The sequence below is a fragment of the Poeciliopsis prolifica genome, unplaced genomic scaffold (genome assembly GCF_027474105.1).
Source record: "Poeciliopsis prolifica strain line A6 unplaced genomic scaffold, Auburn_PproV2 SCAFFOLD084, whole genome shotgun sequence".
NCBI lineage: Eukaryota > Metazoa > Chordata > Actinopteri > Cyprinodontiformes > Poeciliidae > Poeciliopsis > Poeciliopsis prolifica.
The window spans coordinates 895,427-913,429 of record NW_026562459.1 but is presented as its reverse complement, the minus strand read 5'-3'; the positions used below and the strand labels follow the sequence as shown (position 1 = coordinate 913,429).

The 18,003-nt window shown below is 38.2% G+C and overlaps 1 protein-coding gene across 7 annotated transcripts in view; it reads left to right on the top strand.

Annotated features, from left to right (window-relative positions):
- Positions 1–18,003, top strand: part of LOC129353111 (nuclear receptor coactivator 2-like) — a 48,923-nt gene that overhangs the window by 8,510 nt on the left and 22,410 nt on the right. For 5 of the 7 annotated variants that reach the window (XM_055022325.1, XM_055022323.1, XM_055022322.1 and 2 more), the window contains exons 1-3: positions 2,595–2,782; positions 15,665–15,772; positions 16,411–16,583. In XM_055022325.1, the coding sequence (XP_054878300.1) occupies positions 15,684–15,772; positions 16,411–16,583 (262 nt within the window). In that variant the 5' untranslated portion in view covers positions 2,595–2,782; positions 15,665–15,683. Of the gene's footprint in view, positions 1–1,281; positions 1,337–2,594; positions 2,783–15,664; positions 15,773–16,410; positions 16,584–18,003 lie in introns of those variants that run through there. The other 2 variants (XM_055022320.1, XM_055022321.1) reach the window with 2 other exon arrangements.

Genomic DNA, 18,003 nt, shown 5'->3' with positions numbered 1-18,003 from the left:
AGTTTGTTTAAATGAGGTTGAGGACAGGAAGTGATTCATCAGAGAAGCTTGTAATATTTTCTGAAAAGGTGAGGTTCAACATCCAGATTATTCAGGGTGAGGGAAAGCAGGTAGGCTCTCTGGTGTTTTTGTTACTGGAACTGCAATGTGACACCCGATCCCCGACTCATCAGTCACAACACAGCTCTGTGTTTCTTGAAAACAGAAGAATGGCAAAAGTATGCCGATTAAAGTCAGATTCAAGCGGGTTTTCCTTCAGGATCAGCTGTTCAAATAAAAAGGAGACATCTTTTTTTTCTCAAATGTGAACCCCGTAACCAGTGGGAACTCTGTGAACCTGGCCCAGCACCACACTGGTCCAGGTCAAACTCGTGGTGTGAAAAATGCCTGAAAGCGCTTGGGCTCGTCCTCTCAGGCTGCTGTCATTATCTGGGAAAAGCTCCAGGTTTTCTTGTTGCTGCTGGCTGGCGTGAGATTTCCAGAATTACCAGTGGGGGATGATTTGGGTGACATTCAGCCCAACTATTTCATTATGAAAGCCCTACATAGTATTTATGAAGTGCCAAGTCACACATGTGATCCCAGGCGTGGTCAGTGGATCACAAGCAGTTAAACACCTTTTTTATCCTGAGATTCTAGGAATATTTGGAAACATTTGATTTTACTGCATTTACTGTTTCAAAGGTATTTATTTTACCGCCTTTCATATGATTCATCCAAACAGGTAAAACGTCCTGCTGGTTTTGTCTGGGTCCACCTGCTGCTGCCTGACGGGTTTTGACCCACCGGTTGGCCTTGTGGTGAATGCTACCTGGGTGTTGCTAGTCAAACAGGTTGTGTCCTCAGATTGAATGGTTGCTTTAGTATCAGTGTCTTTGTGGCCAAACTTTGACTAAACAGCAGGTCAAGTCCTTTCAGAGTTAACATATATTGTTATCAAAAATATGTCATTTTTTGCAGTCGGTAACAAAAAATAATGTTACTAAAGAGACGTTATTTATTGTTATAAAACATTAACCTTCCAAAGTATTTGTACCTTTCTTTCGTTCAGTCATATTTTGTCACATTACAACTACAAATGTCAATGTATCAAAGTGTGAATTGTGTTGCATGTGTTTTTATCCAACCTCTTTTTGTCTGAAACCCTAAAATAAAAGCCAGTTCAAAAATTTCTCTTCTGATGCCACTTGAATCCTCCAAGGTGTAATTTAATCTCCATATTTACACGATAAACTGACACTCTGGACCTTTATATTAAATTATATGCTTTGTATGTTACAGAGAGGACAGACTAATCTTCCAAAGTGGATGCTTACCAGGATGCTTTGTGGAAGAGGTCGTGTGCTTTTGTTATCTGCCTGTTTTTTTCTTATTTGCTTTGTGTCTCATTTGTTACCTATATTTTAAAATAATCATACTAAATAAATAATTTATAACATCAACCTTTGTGATGTTATATCACCTTTGCTCTATTACAACTTCCACACTGAAGAGTGTTACAGTTAGCAGGATATTTTGACACACTGTTTACTTATCTAAAAACAGTGTGAGTTTTAGTTTCCACCCTTTTGGCCACTGATCAGAACTTGTTAGTTCATCTTAGCACTTAGATATAGTGCGTTAGCTGATGTGGTGGCAGATCTGAGTTTAAATTCTTCACTTGCTCTCCAGACCATTTCTCAGTACACTTACTTTATCAACCGCTCTTTGCTGCAAATTATGTCTAGTCTCTTCATTAAATTTCAATTGAGCAGCCTAACAGAGCTCAGCGGTGGGTGACCATAAATGTGTTATCTCAAGTGTATAACATGATTTCCTGAATGGGGAGACTAACTTATGAGGACTCATACTGGAGTTTATAGAGCCAAGCTTCGAAAGTAGAAATTTCCGGAGCGCGCAACAAGCTACTGAAGCAAACAGGAACACCCTGACATGACAACATAGAAAGTGAAAGCTGAGAAAGATGTGAGGGAGGCAGTTAGGCTGACAGTATTTGTGTGTGTGAGTATGTGCGTGCGTGTGTGTGTGTGTGTGTAGTCCTGTTTATGTGGGAAGCTGCAGTTGTTCGCTGAAGTGCCTTCATCACTATGTCTTTCTCTACCGCTCAACTCTTTAGTGTTCTGCCCTGTCAGTTAGTCTAGAGCTTATTATCAAAGCAGCGATGAGGTTTATTATGAAGGTGCCGGATGCAAATCAGGAGTGTGTTCTTCTGCTTTCACCGGCTTTGATATTTGCTTCCACTAGTTAAAGGTAGTTTTACAAAAAAGTAGGTCCAGGACAATTGCATTGTAAAATGAAAACCATCCATGGAACGATACACCAAAACAAAAAAAACCAACAGGTCATGCAAATTCTTTTGTACCTAGAAAGGCGGTGAGAGATAAGGGAGAGACAGGTTTTTTTTCTGGACATCAGCTAATAGGAGGGAGGAGTGTGTATGTGTGTGTGGTGGGAGGAGACAGAGAGAAGTTTGCGTGTGCATGTGTGTGCGGTGGAGAGAGAGAGAGAGAGAGAGAGAGGCAGGGGGAGGGGACAGGGAGCAGAGAGGATTTGTGGCATGTAGTTAGTCAGCTGTCATTAGATGCAGATGACACACACACGGGTAATCTCACAGAGAAGAGAGGGGGGAATACACAACGTGCAGATGACAGTGGCGCGTGCGGGTGCATGCATGTGAGTGTTTACTGCGCGGACCGTGTGAAAACCAGCACGCTGGCCCGGTTGGCATGAGATTTTCAGCCGGCTTGCGACTTGTTATGGACTGCTTCAATTATTGGCAGAGGTGAGTTACTATAAGACTATATATGACAGCAGATTTAAAGGCACAGCCCGGAAAGTTGAAGTGGTTCAACTTTATGAATCTATTTGGTAGTTTCTGTTCTTGTATACAAGTTAAATATTGGAAGAGGAAACTGGAAGATAAATATTTACCTCAGAGAATGGTCGTAGAATAAATATTCAGTTTTGGATCCTTATTGCTCATAGATTTATTGCATTTTCCAATCTCTGTTTTTATATCAAACAAAATACTTCTAGAGAAACTTTCATTTATCTTAAACTATGTGACTTATTAGTCACTATATTGTCATTATGTTTCATTATTACCAAAAGAGGATGAATTCAATTCACCCAGTTGGCTTGGTTGTCTTACTCAGTCCTGGACTTTGAGTTGTCATGTATTGTTGTTGTGGGTTGTGACACGGTGTGCGTGCGTGTGTGTGTGTGTGTGTGTGTGTTGCGAAGGGGAGTGGTTATGATGGACTGGTGGCTCACAGATTGTGGAGTCAGCAGGCCTGAAGCTGCCCTGTCACCTAAGGTCTAACCAGCCGACTGTTTACTCAGTTTGCTTCACATCCAAAAAAAAAAAACAACTGTTTTCATTAAAAAGCAGGTTCTCAAAATGTACAGGTCAAATCCCAATATTAAGTCTTGAGGTAGCAGAAGAGGGTTTTATTACAGGTTTGTAGATTAGTTTAAAATGTAGAGATGTACTAATAATTTTGTTTGTCCCTAGTCTACAAAATAAAAGGTTATAAGTTCTTATATTTCCCTTACTTTTTTTACCTTTATCATTCCATTGTGTGTCAGTCCTGCTTTTTAATGATGTAAGTTGCATTTGACACGACACCACACACAATCTGATCAACAGCTTGGCCGGGCTGCCACATTTATTTATTTTTTAACATGTCAGAACAATTATCAGGCTGGTTGTGGCTGTGAAACAACTCAGTCGGTTCGAAGGGGTTAGGAAAATATATTTCGCACCATTACAAGCGTAATCTTAAAGCATTGATTTGAGGTGGGTTAAATCATGTGAAATTGCTCATGTAAAATTTGAATCGGTCATCTGAAATTTACAACTAAATGCAAGACTGATCAGGCCAGGCAGCATCTTTTCAATCTGTAATTATCCAATTTTGGTGACTGTGCCTGATTATCCTCAGATTCCTACTTTTAGCGGACAGGAGTGGTGTGGTCATCTGCTGCTGTAGCCAGTTCATGCTGTGGTGGGTTGTGCCTTAAGAGACAGTTTTCGGCAAACCTTGTTTGTTGGAGGAGGTTATCTGAGCAACTGTTGCCTTTCTATAAACTTGAACCGGTCTGCTCAATATCTGCTAACCTCTGACGTCAACAAAGTATTTTCTCTGTTCTCATAATTCTCTTTGAACCTTGGAAATGGTTGTGAAGAAAAATCTCAGTCTTTTATGAAATGCTTCAACAACGGCGTCTCTTGGCAACATCCATGCTAAGTTGAAATGCAGTTTCTTCTCCATTCAAAGGCTCAGTTCGAACTTGTTTGAACTTCAACGAGTCATCTCACCTGCATTTAGATGCTTAAATGTAGCTAGTTTTCCTGGTAATCTGTGGTCAGTGTTTGGCAGGTAAAACGTTTAAAAATCCCATTCTTTTTTCTGGTTTATGAAAATAAAAAATGCCCACTTTTACTAAAGATGCCCCCATCTCCAGTCCAAACAATGTGAACTGTGGTTGAAATGTCAAAAGAGGTTTATTGATTTCTGAATGTAATGTTTAGGGTTGCTCAGATGGGCGTAACAAGCCCGACTTTCAATGTCTTTGCTTAAGCTAAGGTTAAACAAGTCCAATTTGCAGTGTGTTATCCTTGGATAAAAGTAAGAAGACTGGCTGACCTGAAACATTCATCAATATATGCTTGTGAATGTTGTCCTTTGGAAGTCAAACATTAGAGGGATGCATTTTAATCACAACTTGAAAAATATTTTGAAATTCCTTTGTTTTGGGGCTCTGTGTGGCTCAGTTTGTTGTCTAGAGACTATAGTCCTTAATGTGGTTGTTCCAGTTTTGATTACCAGTCTTGGGTCATTTGCTGCATGTCTTCCTCCTCTCGCTCCACCCAACTTCCTGTCTATTTATTGTTCAATAAAGGCTAATAGTACCACAACAATCTACAAAAAAGAAATTAAATGAACCTGCACGTAATTCCTTAGTGTTATGTGCATAACTTGTTTATGTAGTAGATCGTAGAATTAAAAAAAATTACAAGTCTAAATTGGCCGGTCAGACATCAAAGAAAACCAGTACATTAATGATCATTACATCCAAAGGTACATTTATAGTTCCCACATGAATTTTGCATATTTGAAATGTATGCAAAGTTTCTTATGTATAATTTGAGTAATAGGTAGAATGACCACAACAAAATAGCCATTAATCATTTTTACTGCCTTAAATACAAATGGAAATTATTTTCCGCTAGACTTACAAACAGTCGTATTAAACAGTCATGAAAGATTCATTAAAGAATTCATAATGCTGACATTGCAATGCGTGATGTAGCAGGATGCGTTGAATTTAATTTCTTTTAAAGTAGGAATGGATTTCTAAATGTTGCCAAGGACTGATAACAGAAATAAAATTCTTGTCAATGGGAAACTAGTTGTAAAACATCTAGTAAGGCCTGGTAATACTAGGTAATACTACATAAACTAGTTCACGCTAGTTTAAGTAGCGTGGACATCCTAATGTTCAATCAGGATGTTTATTTAATTAAACACCTGGTAATCTACCATTGTTAGAAATATGAACATTGAATTGGAGTTTTTGGAGAAACCACATTTTTGTTTTCTCTGCATTAAATGATTGTGAAAAAGAAGCACATCATTGATCAGTGCTAGTCTTTAAATTTACAAAAAAATGCTGTATCAACAAGGCTTTGTCATTATTTAACCACAGAGATCACACTTAGTCATAATTCATTAACAAAAGATAAATCCACAATGGGAGCTCAGGTCACTATACCTAATTGTATCATCAGCATATACAAGTATTTTTTACAACTAGTTTCCCATTGACAAGATTTTATTTCTGTTTTCAGACCTTGGCAACATTTAGAAATCCATTCCTACTTTAAAAGAAATTAAATTCACCGCATCCTGCTACTTCAGTGACAATGACAATCTATCATTGGATGAAGCTCAAAGTTTTCTTACTATAAGAGAACATAAAATGAGGGTTAGAATAGACCCCTGTGGAACACCTGTAGTTACTGTGAGGTGCAGGAAGATCATCCTTTTTATTTAATATTACAAAATCACCTGGAACCTGAAACAAGCCTTTGCAATCAAAGCTTGTGGCCGAGAGACTCACACAAAAGAAACTAAACAGACTGAAAAATGACCTGATCACAGAAAGACAGTCAGAACTGAACATTTATCCCAGAACTGATGAGCAGCATTGCTCTTTGCAGAATAAAAAGTCTGAGTGTCAAGAAGTCACTCATCTGTGACTGTATGCTAATTTTCTCACTGACACAACCTGCAGCTCCTGCTGCATTTCAGTCAATCAGTGAGCTGTAGCTGGACTTTGACCGACTGGTCAATAGGACAACGTAAAACTGCTACCATATCTCCCTTTTTACATCATGTGATTTACTCTTGCATTCTTCTAAGTTATCAATGTATTCCAATGCACGTTTGAGCTTACCTGAGTGTTTATCTGATAGGCCAGAGTGGTTGGGGTTGTTTTCTGCATGCATGTTGCATACCGAACGGAAAAGGTCTTTAGTTGTGACACAATGCATTTTTAGAGATAATGACAGTATCAGACCACCAGCCTGTGTTATGAAATAACTGAAACATGAGCTGAAGATGAAGAAATCCTGCTCAGGAGCATGTGTGTGCACATTGAGACACCATTGTATCTGTGTTTGCAGTGCAATCCTGCAGTTATTACACAGGGGACAGAAGACAGCAAAGCTTCTCTCCCTTCTTCCGACTAACTCTACAAGTTTCACTCCCATTGCCTGAGAGTGATTCCTCATGCATGTATGTAACTTTTCTAAAGAAGCTAACTATGAACACCAAGGTTCAGTTGCAATTCTAAAACAATTTCTTATTTTTGTGATTGTCTTGGTGTGCCTGCACACCAATGTGTCAGCTGAGTTAGCATGCGGGCAGGCATGTTCAATGTTATTGATTCTGGTGTATAATCGATCATGCTCTAGTATTACATGAGGCTGCTCATGCAGAGTGACGGTTATCTACTGCAACCATCCACACACGACTGTTTGTTTTAAAGGTCTTATTTCATTTAGTCTCCATTTGTGATTAGCTTTCTTGTTGTTGCATAACATAGCATTTAAATCAAACAGTTTAGTTCCTAAATGATTTACTCTTAACCTATGTTTCTTTCCTCTGTTTCCTATGAAGTAATTCCTGTAATGAGTTTATTAATCTTTTCTTCATTTAGAAATGAAAACATTTTAATTGATATCTGTTGTCTAAAAATGGAAAAGTAACAATGGCCAGTCCTTCCAACGCTGCCTCGGTGACACCAGATCACGCTGCTACACAAATACCAATTAGTGTTATTTGCTAGACAAAAAAAGAATACGGTGCGGTTGGTCCGAAAGGCGAGCAATTGTTGAACTGGGTCAATTTGTACAGATGGATTTTAAGTGGACTCACTTCTCAGAACACAGCCAAGCATTTACTTTTCTTTCCAGCACACTGGTGCCAGAAGTCTTTGGAAACCTAATGAAAAGTCGTGGTTTTTGTAGGTGAGGGTTTCTTTCTTATCAAGTCCTTTGTTCATTTGCGACCGCAATGTTGGACATTCAACCTGATTTGTAAAACTGGTAGTTTTTTGTTAGGTTTTGGTAAGGCAACTTGATTATCAATAGTGTTGAACAAACTATAAAAAGTTAACTACAGTTTATCTTTAAGCCTTAAATTTTTCTTCCTCTTAATTATACTGGATGTATTAATTTGCATTGAGAGTTTTAGCTGCAGCACACTTTGTTTTAACACCTGTTAATACCGCTTTGTCCAGCAGCATGATTAATGAGATTTGGTTAACACATACAGCTTATTAGCCAAACTAATAAACTTAACTGAGACAGAGTGTTGGTCCAATTGTCAAACTTAATCACTGAAACCTTTCCAATGTGTCCCAAAGCTCTTCATTGTTGCTTGGTTTTGTAACAATATTTCAGTTTAAGTGTTTTTTAGCGTCGGTTCAACAGCTTTATTTTGTCATTTACTCAAATTCAAACACTTCCAACTTCAAAATTGTGATTGCTGCTAGTTCCTAGCGTGCTCATGTGGGCTGAGGAGGGGCATCCCAAAACTAAGCCAGTACTTGAGTCAAACCTTTTCAGCCCCATATGTTGGGGCCACGATGTGCTAATGGGTCACACACTATGTAACTGTCTGTGGGCTGTGTGGGCAGTTATGGTTTTTCATGTTCTTTGGCTTTCTCTTAAATCAAAAGAATTTTGTTTATTTTCTATGGTCATTGGAAAATACTCGACTGGCTATCTGTGTCAATCCTGATTGGGAGGAACCCACTTGGTGAAGGTTGTTTTTACTTTAGATAACACTAAAGTTAATTAGATCTTTTTACAGGACACATTGTGGTCTAACTGGGACCTCTTTAAAATGTTGCTAGTTCAGCCAAACATTTCTTAGGAGGTCTCATTTGCTTTGCGATTATTTGCTGAGTCAACTCCCATGAGATGTCAAAGGGAGCAGCAGTCGAAATCTTTCTCCAGTGTTGTCTCTGAAATGGCAACAAGCCACCAGGAATTAAGGCAATGCCTCAACATAGCATCACCACACCAAACACCTGAGATGTACATGAACAGATTTGATTTACTGGAATGGAAAGTGCTGCACACGGATGTATGTGTAGACAAAACGTCTAACCTGGCCTTCATCACCGGTTCTTCGTCATGGGAGGAACCCATGTCATCAAACAGCCTCTGCAGGGTATTAGGTCTACTTTACTGCGCACTTGTGTGTGATCAGAGGGTTTGTTGGTTTTTTTCTCTGCTGCTTTAAGAGAAGCTAGGAAACAAACAGGAGGGGGTCCCTCCTCCCAGTTTACAGTTGTCTAATCCACTGGTGTCAAAGTCCTTAAGTCCTTCACTGATCCTAATTGGTACCATGTGATGGATTGATTCCTTCCTTACGTTGGTGATTCATCTGTTTATTGGGGACACTTTTTATGGTTTTAAAAAACAAATAGTGAATTGTTAGCATAAGCTATCTTTCCCTTTGATTATTTTATTTACTAGCAGAGAATGAGGTCAGATCCAAATTATAACATGCCAGGGGAACTTAAATGTCAAAGACTCTTTTTTATGAAAGAGAAAAACAAAAGTCCAGAATAACAGAAAAGTTGGATTTTCTTTGGTAACTGCCCGTTTTTGACAGACCAACATCGCTACTCTTCTGGTTAGGGTTAGGGTTAGGGTTAGGGTAGGGATAGGGGTAGGGTAAGTGTGTATGGACAGGGAGATCTTTGACCATTACTTTGCACATTATCTCTGAATTGTCTCTTTGATCTCTTTTCTCATTTCACCCCACAGGTTGATATAATTTAGATCTATTTTTGAATCATTGTCCTGTCGACTCATGGCCATGCTGACCCATGTTCAGTTTTCCAGCAGAGATCATTGGATTTTTATGACATTTTGCTATGCACTCCATCATGTTTACCAGGGCATTTAAAAGAGAAGCACTATCACTGATTCTCCACAACACTTGAAAAACAAATGTTTGCTTTTCACACAATTCTGTCTGAGTATGGCTATTCAGATGGAAAAAACTTTATGTTGTGCCAATTTTAATTTTTATTTTAGAAGATGTAAACTTTACTGTGAAAATCTCATAAAAAAAAGAAAAGGTTTACAGCATTCATCAACTGTGCTGATAGACAGAACCGGATGTACTATGAAAGTGCTGGTGAGCCATGGAAGGAGTCATTTAGGGAGTAGGAGAACTGCCGAAATTAATGTGGTGCTTTCAATTCCCAATGAAGAGGTGTAACCACCTCTGTCACATATGAGTTTTTGAGAATGAGAAAAAATAATTTCCTGAACTGTTCGTTATGACAGCGGAGCTGCAGCAGAGTGTTAGAAAAGGGCTCTGCTGTTGCTCCACAGTGTCGTGTAATAGGTGTGATGGATTCTTCATGATGGAGACCAGATTGTTCAGAGACTTCCTGTCCTGGACCAATGATTTTCCCAGCTTTGTGAATCAGTTTGTTGATCCAGTCTCTATTGCAGGCTGGTAGAAGATCAACGACACGTTGTTCCATACACAAAAGGATCGAAGCCGCCTCAGGAAGTGGAATCAACTCATTCCTGTTTATGATGAGGACGGTAGGAGAGAAAATAATTTTTTCCTGGTATAACTCACGAGCAAACAGTTGGCATACAGCATCAGAAGATTTTTCTGCAGACTTGGAGACTTCCTGACGCCACGCTTTGCTGCAGAGCTTTAACGTTAATCAGCAGAGGCTTTTTTTCCAACATGTTCACTGTGGTGAGATACAAGTAGGTCATCTTCTTCTTGTTTGTAGATTTTGTAGATTAGTTTTTAGAGAGTAGATTTTTTTCCTACCTGCTATTAAGATTGACCTGAATAATCAGTCACAATTTTGAACAATGCCTGGGAGAAATATGGCCTTTATGCTATATTGACATATTTATACTTAAAAGTAAGTGAATTGAACCTTAAAGTCTACACACTGATAAAACTTTCAAACTAGATAATTTTTTTTTAAATAGTAGATTTAAAAAAATGCATGAGTTTTATGGATTCTTATTGTTGTTTTAAATGGTTCGTCAATAATTTTTAATAAAATCAATCTGTGGAATTTTCTTCAACATGAAATAAAACAAGATTGTATCTTTGTTTCTTGTGTCACTGAGATCTGAGCTTTGAACAGAGGAGCTAATAGGTGAGAGAGAAAATGAAAATATCTGAAAACAAAATGTTAAAAAGTTGATAGAAACCTTAGGAAGAATAAAAAGCACAATAACTCTGTTGATGTGAGGCTCATTTAATTCCAACTAATTAATAAAGGCGCTTCTTTCAAAAAGTTTCTCGGAAGCAATTCATCTCGACAAACACTCAGACCTAAAGGGAGTGAAGCTGCTACTAAACTGATTGACTCAATTCATTTCTGGGGACAAAAGCTCTGACATTTACTCAGTGAAGGTGTTATCACATTAGGCATAGAGAGGCTCTCTGTTATCCCACTATCAGCTTTAATTTTCTGCTCTCTGTCATTACATAAGACATCATGGTCCACTTTTTTGTTACTAGCTCAAAACCTCAATTAGTGTGCAAGCTAAGGCCTGGGGATGACTCATTACCTTAATAACAGCCCGTAATGTACTGTACTCCTATGACAACTATCATTTTGAGAGTCTTTGGTCTTTCACAAGGGCGGCTGCTGCCTCATCTTCCCAACCACTAGCTCAGTTGCAAATGAAGGGGCTGTTACTTATTGATGCATTTTGTAGAACTTTTACTCATGTTTTGCTGTTTTTTGTCTTTATAAATGAAGCTAGAATCCAGAGCAGCTCCGTGTTTCTATCTCTTCCCCAAGCCTGACCTCCATCTGAGTGTAATCTGACACCTACCTGCTCTCTGTCCGCTGCAGCACAGAGAAACCACAGGGGTTTGTTCTTTGAAAACCAGAAAGACGGTTTGGTAATAAGTGACTGCTAACACTTTCAGAACCGCAATCCTGACACTTTCGTATGAGTTCATTCACAAAATCTGTAGAGATTATAGAAGTTTTGTATATGTCTTTCACAGAAATATTACTTTGCTTTGTGAGGAACAGTTTTGCCTTCTTGACTTTAGATTTGCAGAACCCAAACACATGATTGGTTTCTATTGGAGACAAGGCCCACTTAAGCAGCCAGTAATCAATCCTCAGCTTTAATTTCTTAATGGCAGCATTGACCCTCTGGCCCTGTCCCTTCTCTCCAGCTCAAATTGTTTTTAAATGGCTTCGCTTTGCAAAGCTCTCTGCTCCTCTGATTGCATTAGCATCGGGCAGAGCTGGATAAAGGCTTTTGTTGCAGCCTACATTAGTGTTAATTTATAATGCACATGTTTACGCGCCATATGTGTACCTTTGCGCATGTGTCTGTGTATTGTGATGCACACAAATATTGACGTGAACATCCAAGCGATGTCAGTTGTGAGTGCTCAGACTTTGTGTCTGTGTGTGGAGCTTCTTTGTGATTGATTGAAAGTTTAAAGGAGCCTTTTTGTATTGATTTCTGACACCATCATGTGGGACTGTTGCATGCACTGCAGCCATGAAACATGAGGACTTCAATGTTGTGTGATATTACCTCTTAAGGTCACCCGTTTCCTCTCAGTATGATCATAATTAATATATAACTAGTTCATTGTGGCGTCATCTCCTGAGATTCTGCTGTGAAAGCTTCGCTCTGGCGTCGGGTACATTTAAAGTTCAACAAGAGTTTCACTGCAGTCAAGCAAATTTCCACTAAAATGTGATCTATTAATTTACTCTTCTTCTTCTTGAGTTTTTTAGCGTTTGGTAAACAGCTAGTAACTGGTGAAGTGTGGGTGAGAGTGGCAAAATTGTTCAAATATGCTTAAAAATGATGTCTCAACAATGATGTGAATTAACTCAGTTTCTGCAAATAAATGAGAATGATTTGCGTTTAAATATATTTCAGTACAATTTTGATACAGTGCTATTATGTTTTAGCGTTTGCAATCCTCATTGAACAGAAGCGGTATTATTTTATGGTTTTATTTTCATAAAAAAAAAAAAAAATTACTTTAAATGGTTTTAAATGTTTTAAATACAATGGTTTCTTAAAACCATTTATACATACATTTTGTGTGTATACATCCACACAAAAATGTGAATTTATACACTGTTAAAGTAAATTATGCAGGGAAAGTTTTAAAAATAAGTCATTCCTAAAATTATTAAATGGTAATCCAATTAATTATTTGTATTACTGAAATAATGTTGAAGCATTTAAAGCAATTTTAAATCGAAGAAACAAAATTGAATTGAATTGCATAATTAAATACTAAGGAAATAATGTAAAAATTTAATATTATAGGCATTAATACATCTCTGATATATTCTTTTCCTAATTATCATGGCATTTAGCAAATGGAAATAATCTTGCTGATTCCATGTGACGTTAAACCAGAGAAGTTTGGTCTGATTTATTTCAGACAGAGAAAAAAAGGTGTGTGTGTGTGTGTGTGTCTTCCAAAATGGTGTGTGTTGTCTTCTGGCTTTAACTGTATATCCTGAAGCTTGGATGGGAGGCCCGGTTGTCTGAAAAGTTGCCGGCCTCCTGTTGCTGTATGAGCGCTCAGTATTGGGAGGGCTTGCTGCCTGGACTACAGGCAAAAAGTCAGGGAATCCCCCAAATTCTCACACTGTGTTTTCCGGCTATTTTCTCTGCACAACGCTTCATTTTTTCTCTTATCAAGTAGTTGCCTTCTGGCAATCAGATGATGGATGTTACAGTGATTCAATTTTCACTCTCTGAATGGAAAGATGATTTTCGATGCTGAAACCATGATGCTAGCATGAAAGTTCAGTCGTGAAAAGAAGCCTTGATGACATTAACTAACTAGCCTGCACTAGTTGTCTTGAAGTTTTTCATTTGTGTTGAAAGTATCATGCTATCTGCCGTTTCCTCCCGTCCTCTTATCCCATATGGTGTAATTAGGCCATACTTTCCTCTGCCTTCAGGCCTGATTATTTAGAGCAACAAATGACCCACCTCCCATTTTCTTCCTGCTGTCACTCTGTTTACCCCGCCTGTATCATTGTACAGCATTTGTTCTTGTCAACATAATATCTGTGTCGGAAACATTTTTCCTAACGACACAAAAACTGACAGCTCGTCCACTGGTATATTTTCGGATACAGTTTTAAAATATTTCTTCCTTTCTCTCCTCTTCTCTCTTTCTTACACTGATTTTTTTTCTTGCTAATCTCCTTTCTCTCTCTCTCCCTGTTGTTTTCCCTTTTGCTTATCCCTCTCTTGTGCCTTCATCAACGCAGTATCAGTCCCACTGACCGACTCTTATGTAACTGTCAGGTGATGTGTCCCCGCCTGTTGAAGGACCTTAAAGGCCCACTCTCCCTTTAAACACCACCTTTCCCCTGCATTTAATTATTGGACTTCTTCATCATTGTCTGACTGTGTGGAAATGATTGTCTTAGATGCACTCTTGCAGAACAAAACTGGTCCTTTCTAATATTTTTGGTTATAAAATGTACTGAAAGGAACATAATTTTGATTTTACTCTCCTTGTGGATGCCAGTTGTAGGCGAGCCAGAGAAAAACTGATGGCGGGAAATGATAGTCTGGGCACACGTTGAGCTTTACTGGAAACACTTTATCTCTACTTTTAGCCATCAGGTTGGTTGGAAAACAGTAAATTGACTCTCATTGCTCACTGAATGCATGAGAACTTGTTTCTAAGGTCCTGAATGTGGTATTTTGTTTGCTGCCATGCCTTTGGTCTTAAGATCTGATGTGGATCAAAAAAGCGAATTCTGGTCTTTTGCCAAAACCAAAAGAGAGACGCTTTACAGTTTTGTTTGTGCTCAATGTCTAACATGTAAACATGTTTTCAGTTTGATAATTTATTCATGAATATCCATACTAAATCACAAGTACATGATTTAGTCCAGGTTTGATTGGTCTATCCATTTTAAATTTTGAATCGGAGCTGATTAAAGACTACTTTAATCAGCTGTGAAATAGCCCTTTACTGAAGTTCCAAATCACAACATGTGAATTGCATGCATACATATTTACAAAATATATATATTTATTTCCCTTTCTATAAATTAAATTTTTTTTTTTCATTTTTAGGTGGATAAATTTGGCAAATAAAGCTGGTTTTGATTCTTATTCTGCCAGCAGCAGCTTTGTGTCTCTGGCAGCTCACTTGTCTAAATTGTGTCCCTTTTACTGAACCATATGGGTCAAGTCTAGCAGCATGATACAGCCATATGGTGCATCTTTCTTGCTCCATGAAAGCTTTACTTCAGTGTGACCTAAGTTATGTTTTGTCCCTAATTTTGATTGAGGTTAAAGGGATATTCTCCAAGCATCCCAACCATCATTCATATTGAAGACTGACTGAGAGTGCCTACGTGAATTAGCTATTTCTATTTGAAGTAATTACTGACACCCACTGTATTCCCACTGGACTGCCCACATATTACCTTCAGGCTCATTACAGTGATGCATTGTTGTTTGTGACTCATAATCTGTGTTTGATAATGCACTCTGCAGGTTGTTTACATCACCGGGAGATTAAAAACATACCTTATTTAAATATTATGATTAATTGTGCTGACTGAAACTCTGAGGAGACAAAAGGCTTTTTTTAAATTTTTATTTCAACTTTATCATCTTTTTTTTAAATTATTGTTAGGGATCTGATATTATCTCTACTTACCTGGAAACTTCACTCAGAGAAGAGTTTGTAATGAGGCAAACATTACTTTTAATAAAGAGAGTAAAGACATGGATGATTGAACTTGGGAGTTAATTAGTCTACTGCTGTCAAACGTAATGGGCATGCCCAGTCAGGGCCTGTTTAAACAGCCCTGGTCTCTGACCTGGTCCTACATGGTTGGATTGTGGAACCTCCTTAAATGTGAAGGGAGTCCTGACCAAATAAAGTCATCTGATTTCTGCAATTTTTGGGCATTTTGTCTGACATAAAACAAAAACAGCCTGATTTCTGCCGCTGCAGGAGAATCAAAGAATCACTTAAAGAGATTAGAGAATCAACGATTTGTCATTTGGTGTAACTAAGTGTCTGCTTTGCTTTCCTGTCCTCCGTTGCTTTAGGTGCTGATAACTGCTGAAGATGAGTAGTGGTGGGGGGGACACTCCTGAGCCCCCCAAAGGGGAATCTGTGAAGAGGAAAGACTGTCAGTCAGACCTTCTGGGACCCAGGTGAAAGACCTGCTTTCAATAATAATGATAGGAAAATATTAATAATGATAGATCATTTTTAGATGGAGCATTATCTTCATTTTTTCACAGTGTGATTTTTGTCTTTTATGCATTTTGCAAATCCCTCCCTTTATAATTTTTAATTTATTTATTTTTTCACCAGAAACAAAGAGTTCTTAGATACTTTTAGAGAAAAGCATCATCATGAAGACCAATGAACAGGAAAAATGTATAAAGAATGTGATCTTTCTAAATGTGAAGCACTTTAAAGTTATTCCAAATTTTTCATAAATGTTGAATTGCTGTTAATGGCTATTCAGGAAAACAACAGTTGTGGTTCATTTTTACAGACAATAGTTTATGAAACGACACAAAAGTTGTTGACATAATGGTGCTTTGCACAGAGGTCATATGTCTCATTAATGTCAGGTCACCGAGAGGTCACAAAGTTAATTCAGGGTCACCGGGGACGTCTTTGTCTCACAAAAAAGCTGGTCAGTGCACAAAGACAAAAGTTTTTCAGATGTAATGTCTAATATTAGGTTGGATGTTTGCCTTGACAATTTCCACCGCTTAGTTCTTTTTTCTCCAGTTGAGGCTGATTTGTGTTTTTGGCGTCATTCCTTGCTGTCCTGCAGCCCAAAGCGAAGTACCGAGAGGCGCAACAGGGAGCAGGAGAACAAATACATCGAGGAGCTGGCGGAGCTGATCTTTGCCAACATCAACGACATAGACGACCTCAACGTCAAGCCCGACAAATGTGCCATCCTCAAAGAGACGGTGAAGCAGATCAGGCAGATCAAGGAGCAGGGTGAGCTTTTATGTCACTTCTTCTTTTTTGAAGGATTCTCAGTCCTTGTAGTTGACACTACAAACCTAAAGTATTCCTGAAAAATAATGCAGATTATATAGGAGAGCATTGGTTCATAAAAATCACTGCTTTGTACCCATTAGTTCAGTACAATCAAGAAAATTACTATGATGATTTTATTTTACCTTGGGCAGCAGTAAACAGAATAGTTTTGAATTTCTGAAATAATTTTCATTAATACTGTCTAAAATGTAAAAAAGTATGGAACGTACTGAATATTAGGTTGGATGTTTTTCAGTGAATAAAGTAGCGTAAGCAGGCGTAGCCGATGCCTGGATAGAAAACAATTTAACCACACAAAGTTTCGTTATGTAGCACATTTCAGCAACAAGTCAGTTCACATCATATTTTTTCTGGTTCTTAAAAAACAATCAGTGTTGAGGTTTAGAAATTTTCAGCTGTTCCTGAAGGCAGCATGTTTAGCTGCTGGGTAAAATCCACAGGTCAGCATTTTATACGATGCACTGAGTTTGGGCTGATTGGATGCTACAGTTAGCCATTAGCGCTAACTCGCTTTTAACTATAATTTTATGGCAGTTTTTAGAACAGGTGCCACTTTTCCCAGCTCATCAATGGGTTTTTTTGTTATGGGAGGTTCTGGACTTCCCGGTTTCAGATGTCCTGAATAAAGAAATTGAAAGGCTGCATAAGCAATTTAATTTGTTTTTCCATTAGAATGTCACAAGCAGCTTATTTCCTCGGATAACCATTTATTTATCACTAAATGGGCCTTCCAGTGTTTCCTGCCATGAAAGGGGAACATCTGCTAGAAGAGAGTGTGATATCTGTGGGTACTAGAAGAGCTCAGAACTAATGTTTATAAAACTGAAATCTCGAGAGCCAATGTGGACTCCTTAACTTTAAAAAGTAAATGGAAAACAATCCCCTTCACAGTGGGAGCCCACAGACTGTGAAAGGACTGTAATGGTGAGCCAGCCTCTGCTGGAGCGCTTATATAACAATGACCAACGTGAAATGAGCCTGCAGAGAGAAGCAGGAGGATCTGCTCCTCCGATCTGTCCCTCACTTTCTCTTAAGCTTTACTATTCTTCACAATGTTCTCACCTTTTTACACTCCTCTCTCTTATATTTAATCCTCTTTGCATAAATGGAAAAATCTTAATATATATTTCCACTCAGTTAATGATGTCTCATTATTTTGGTTCTTCCTCATATCTGTTCTGTTTTCAGATTTTGTTTGCAATCTTTACTTGATTCCTCTTCCTGTTTGATTCCAGTTCTTTTTCTTGGTCTTTTTTTTCTTTTGTCCTGGTTATTCTGTTCATTAAACACATTTTCTCCTCCATCTTTTTTTTTGCTTTCTCTGTGTTTCCTTTCTTTTTAATATCTGATGTGTTGC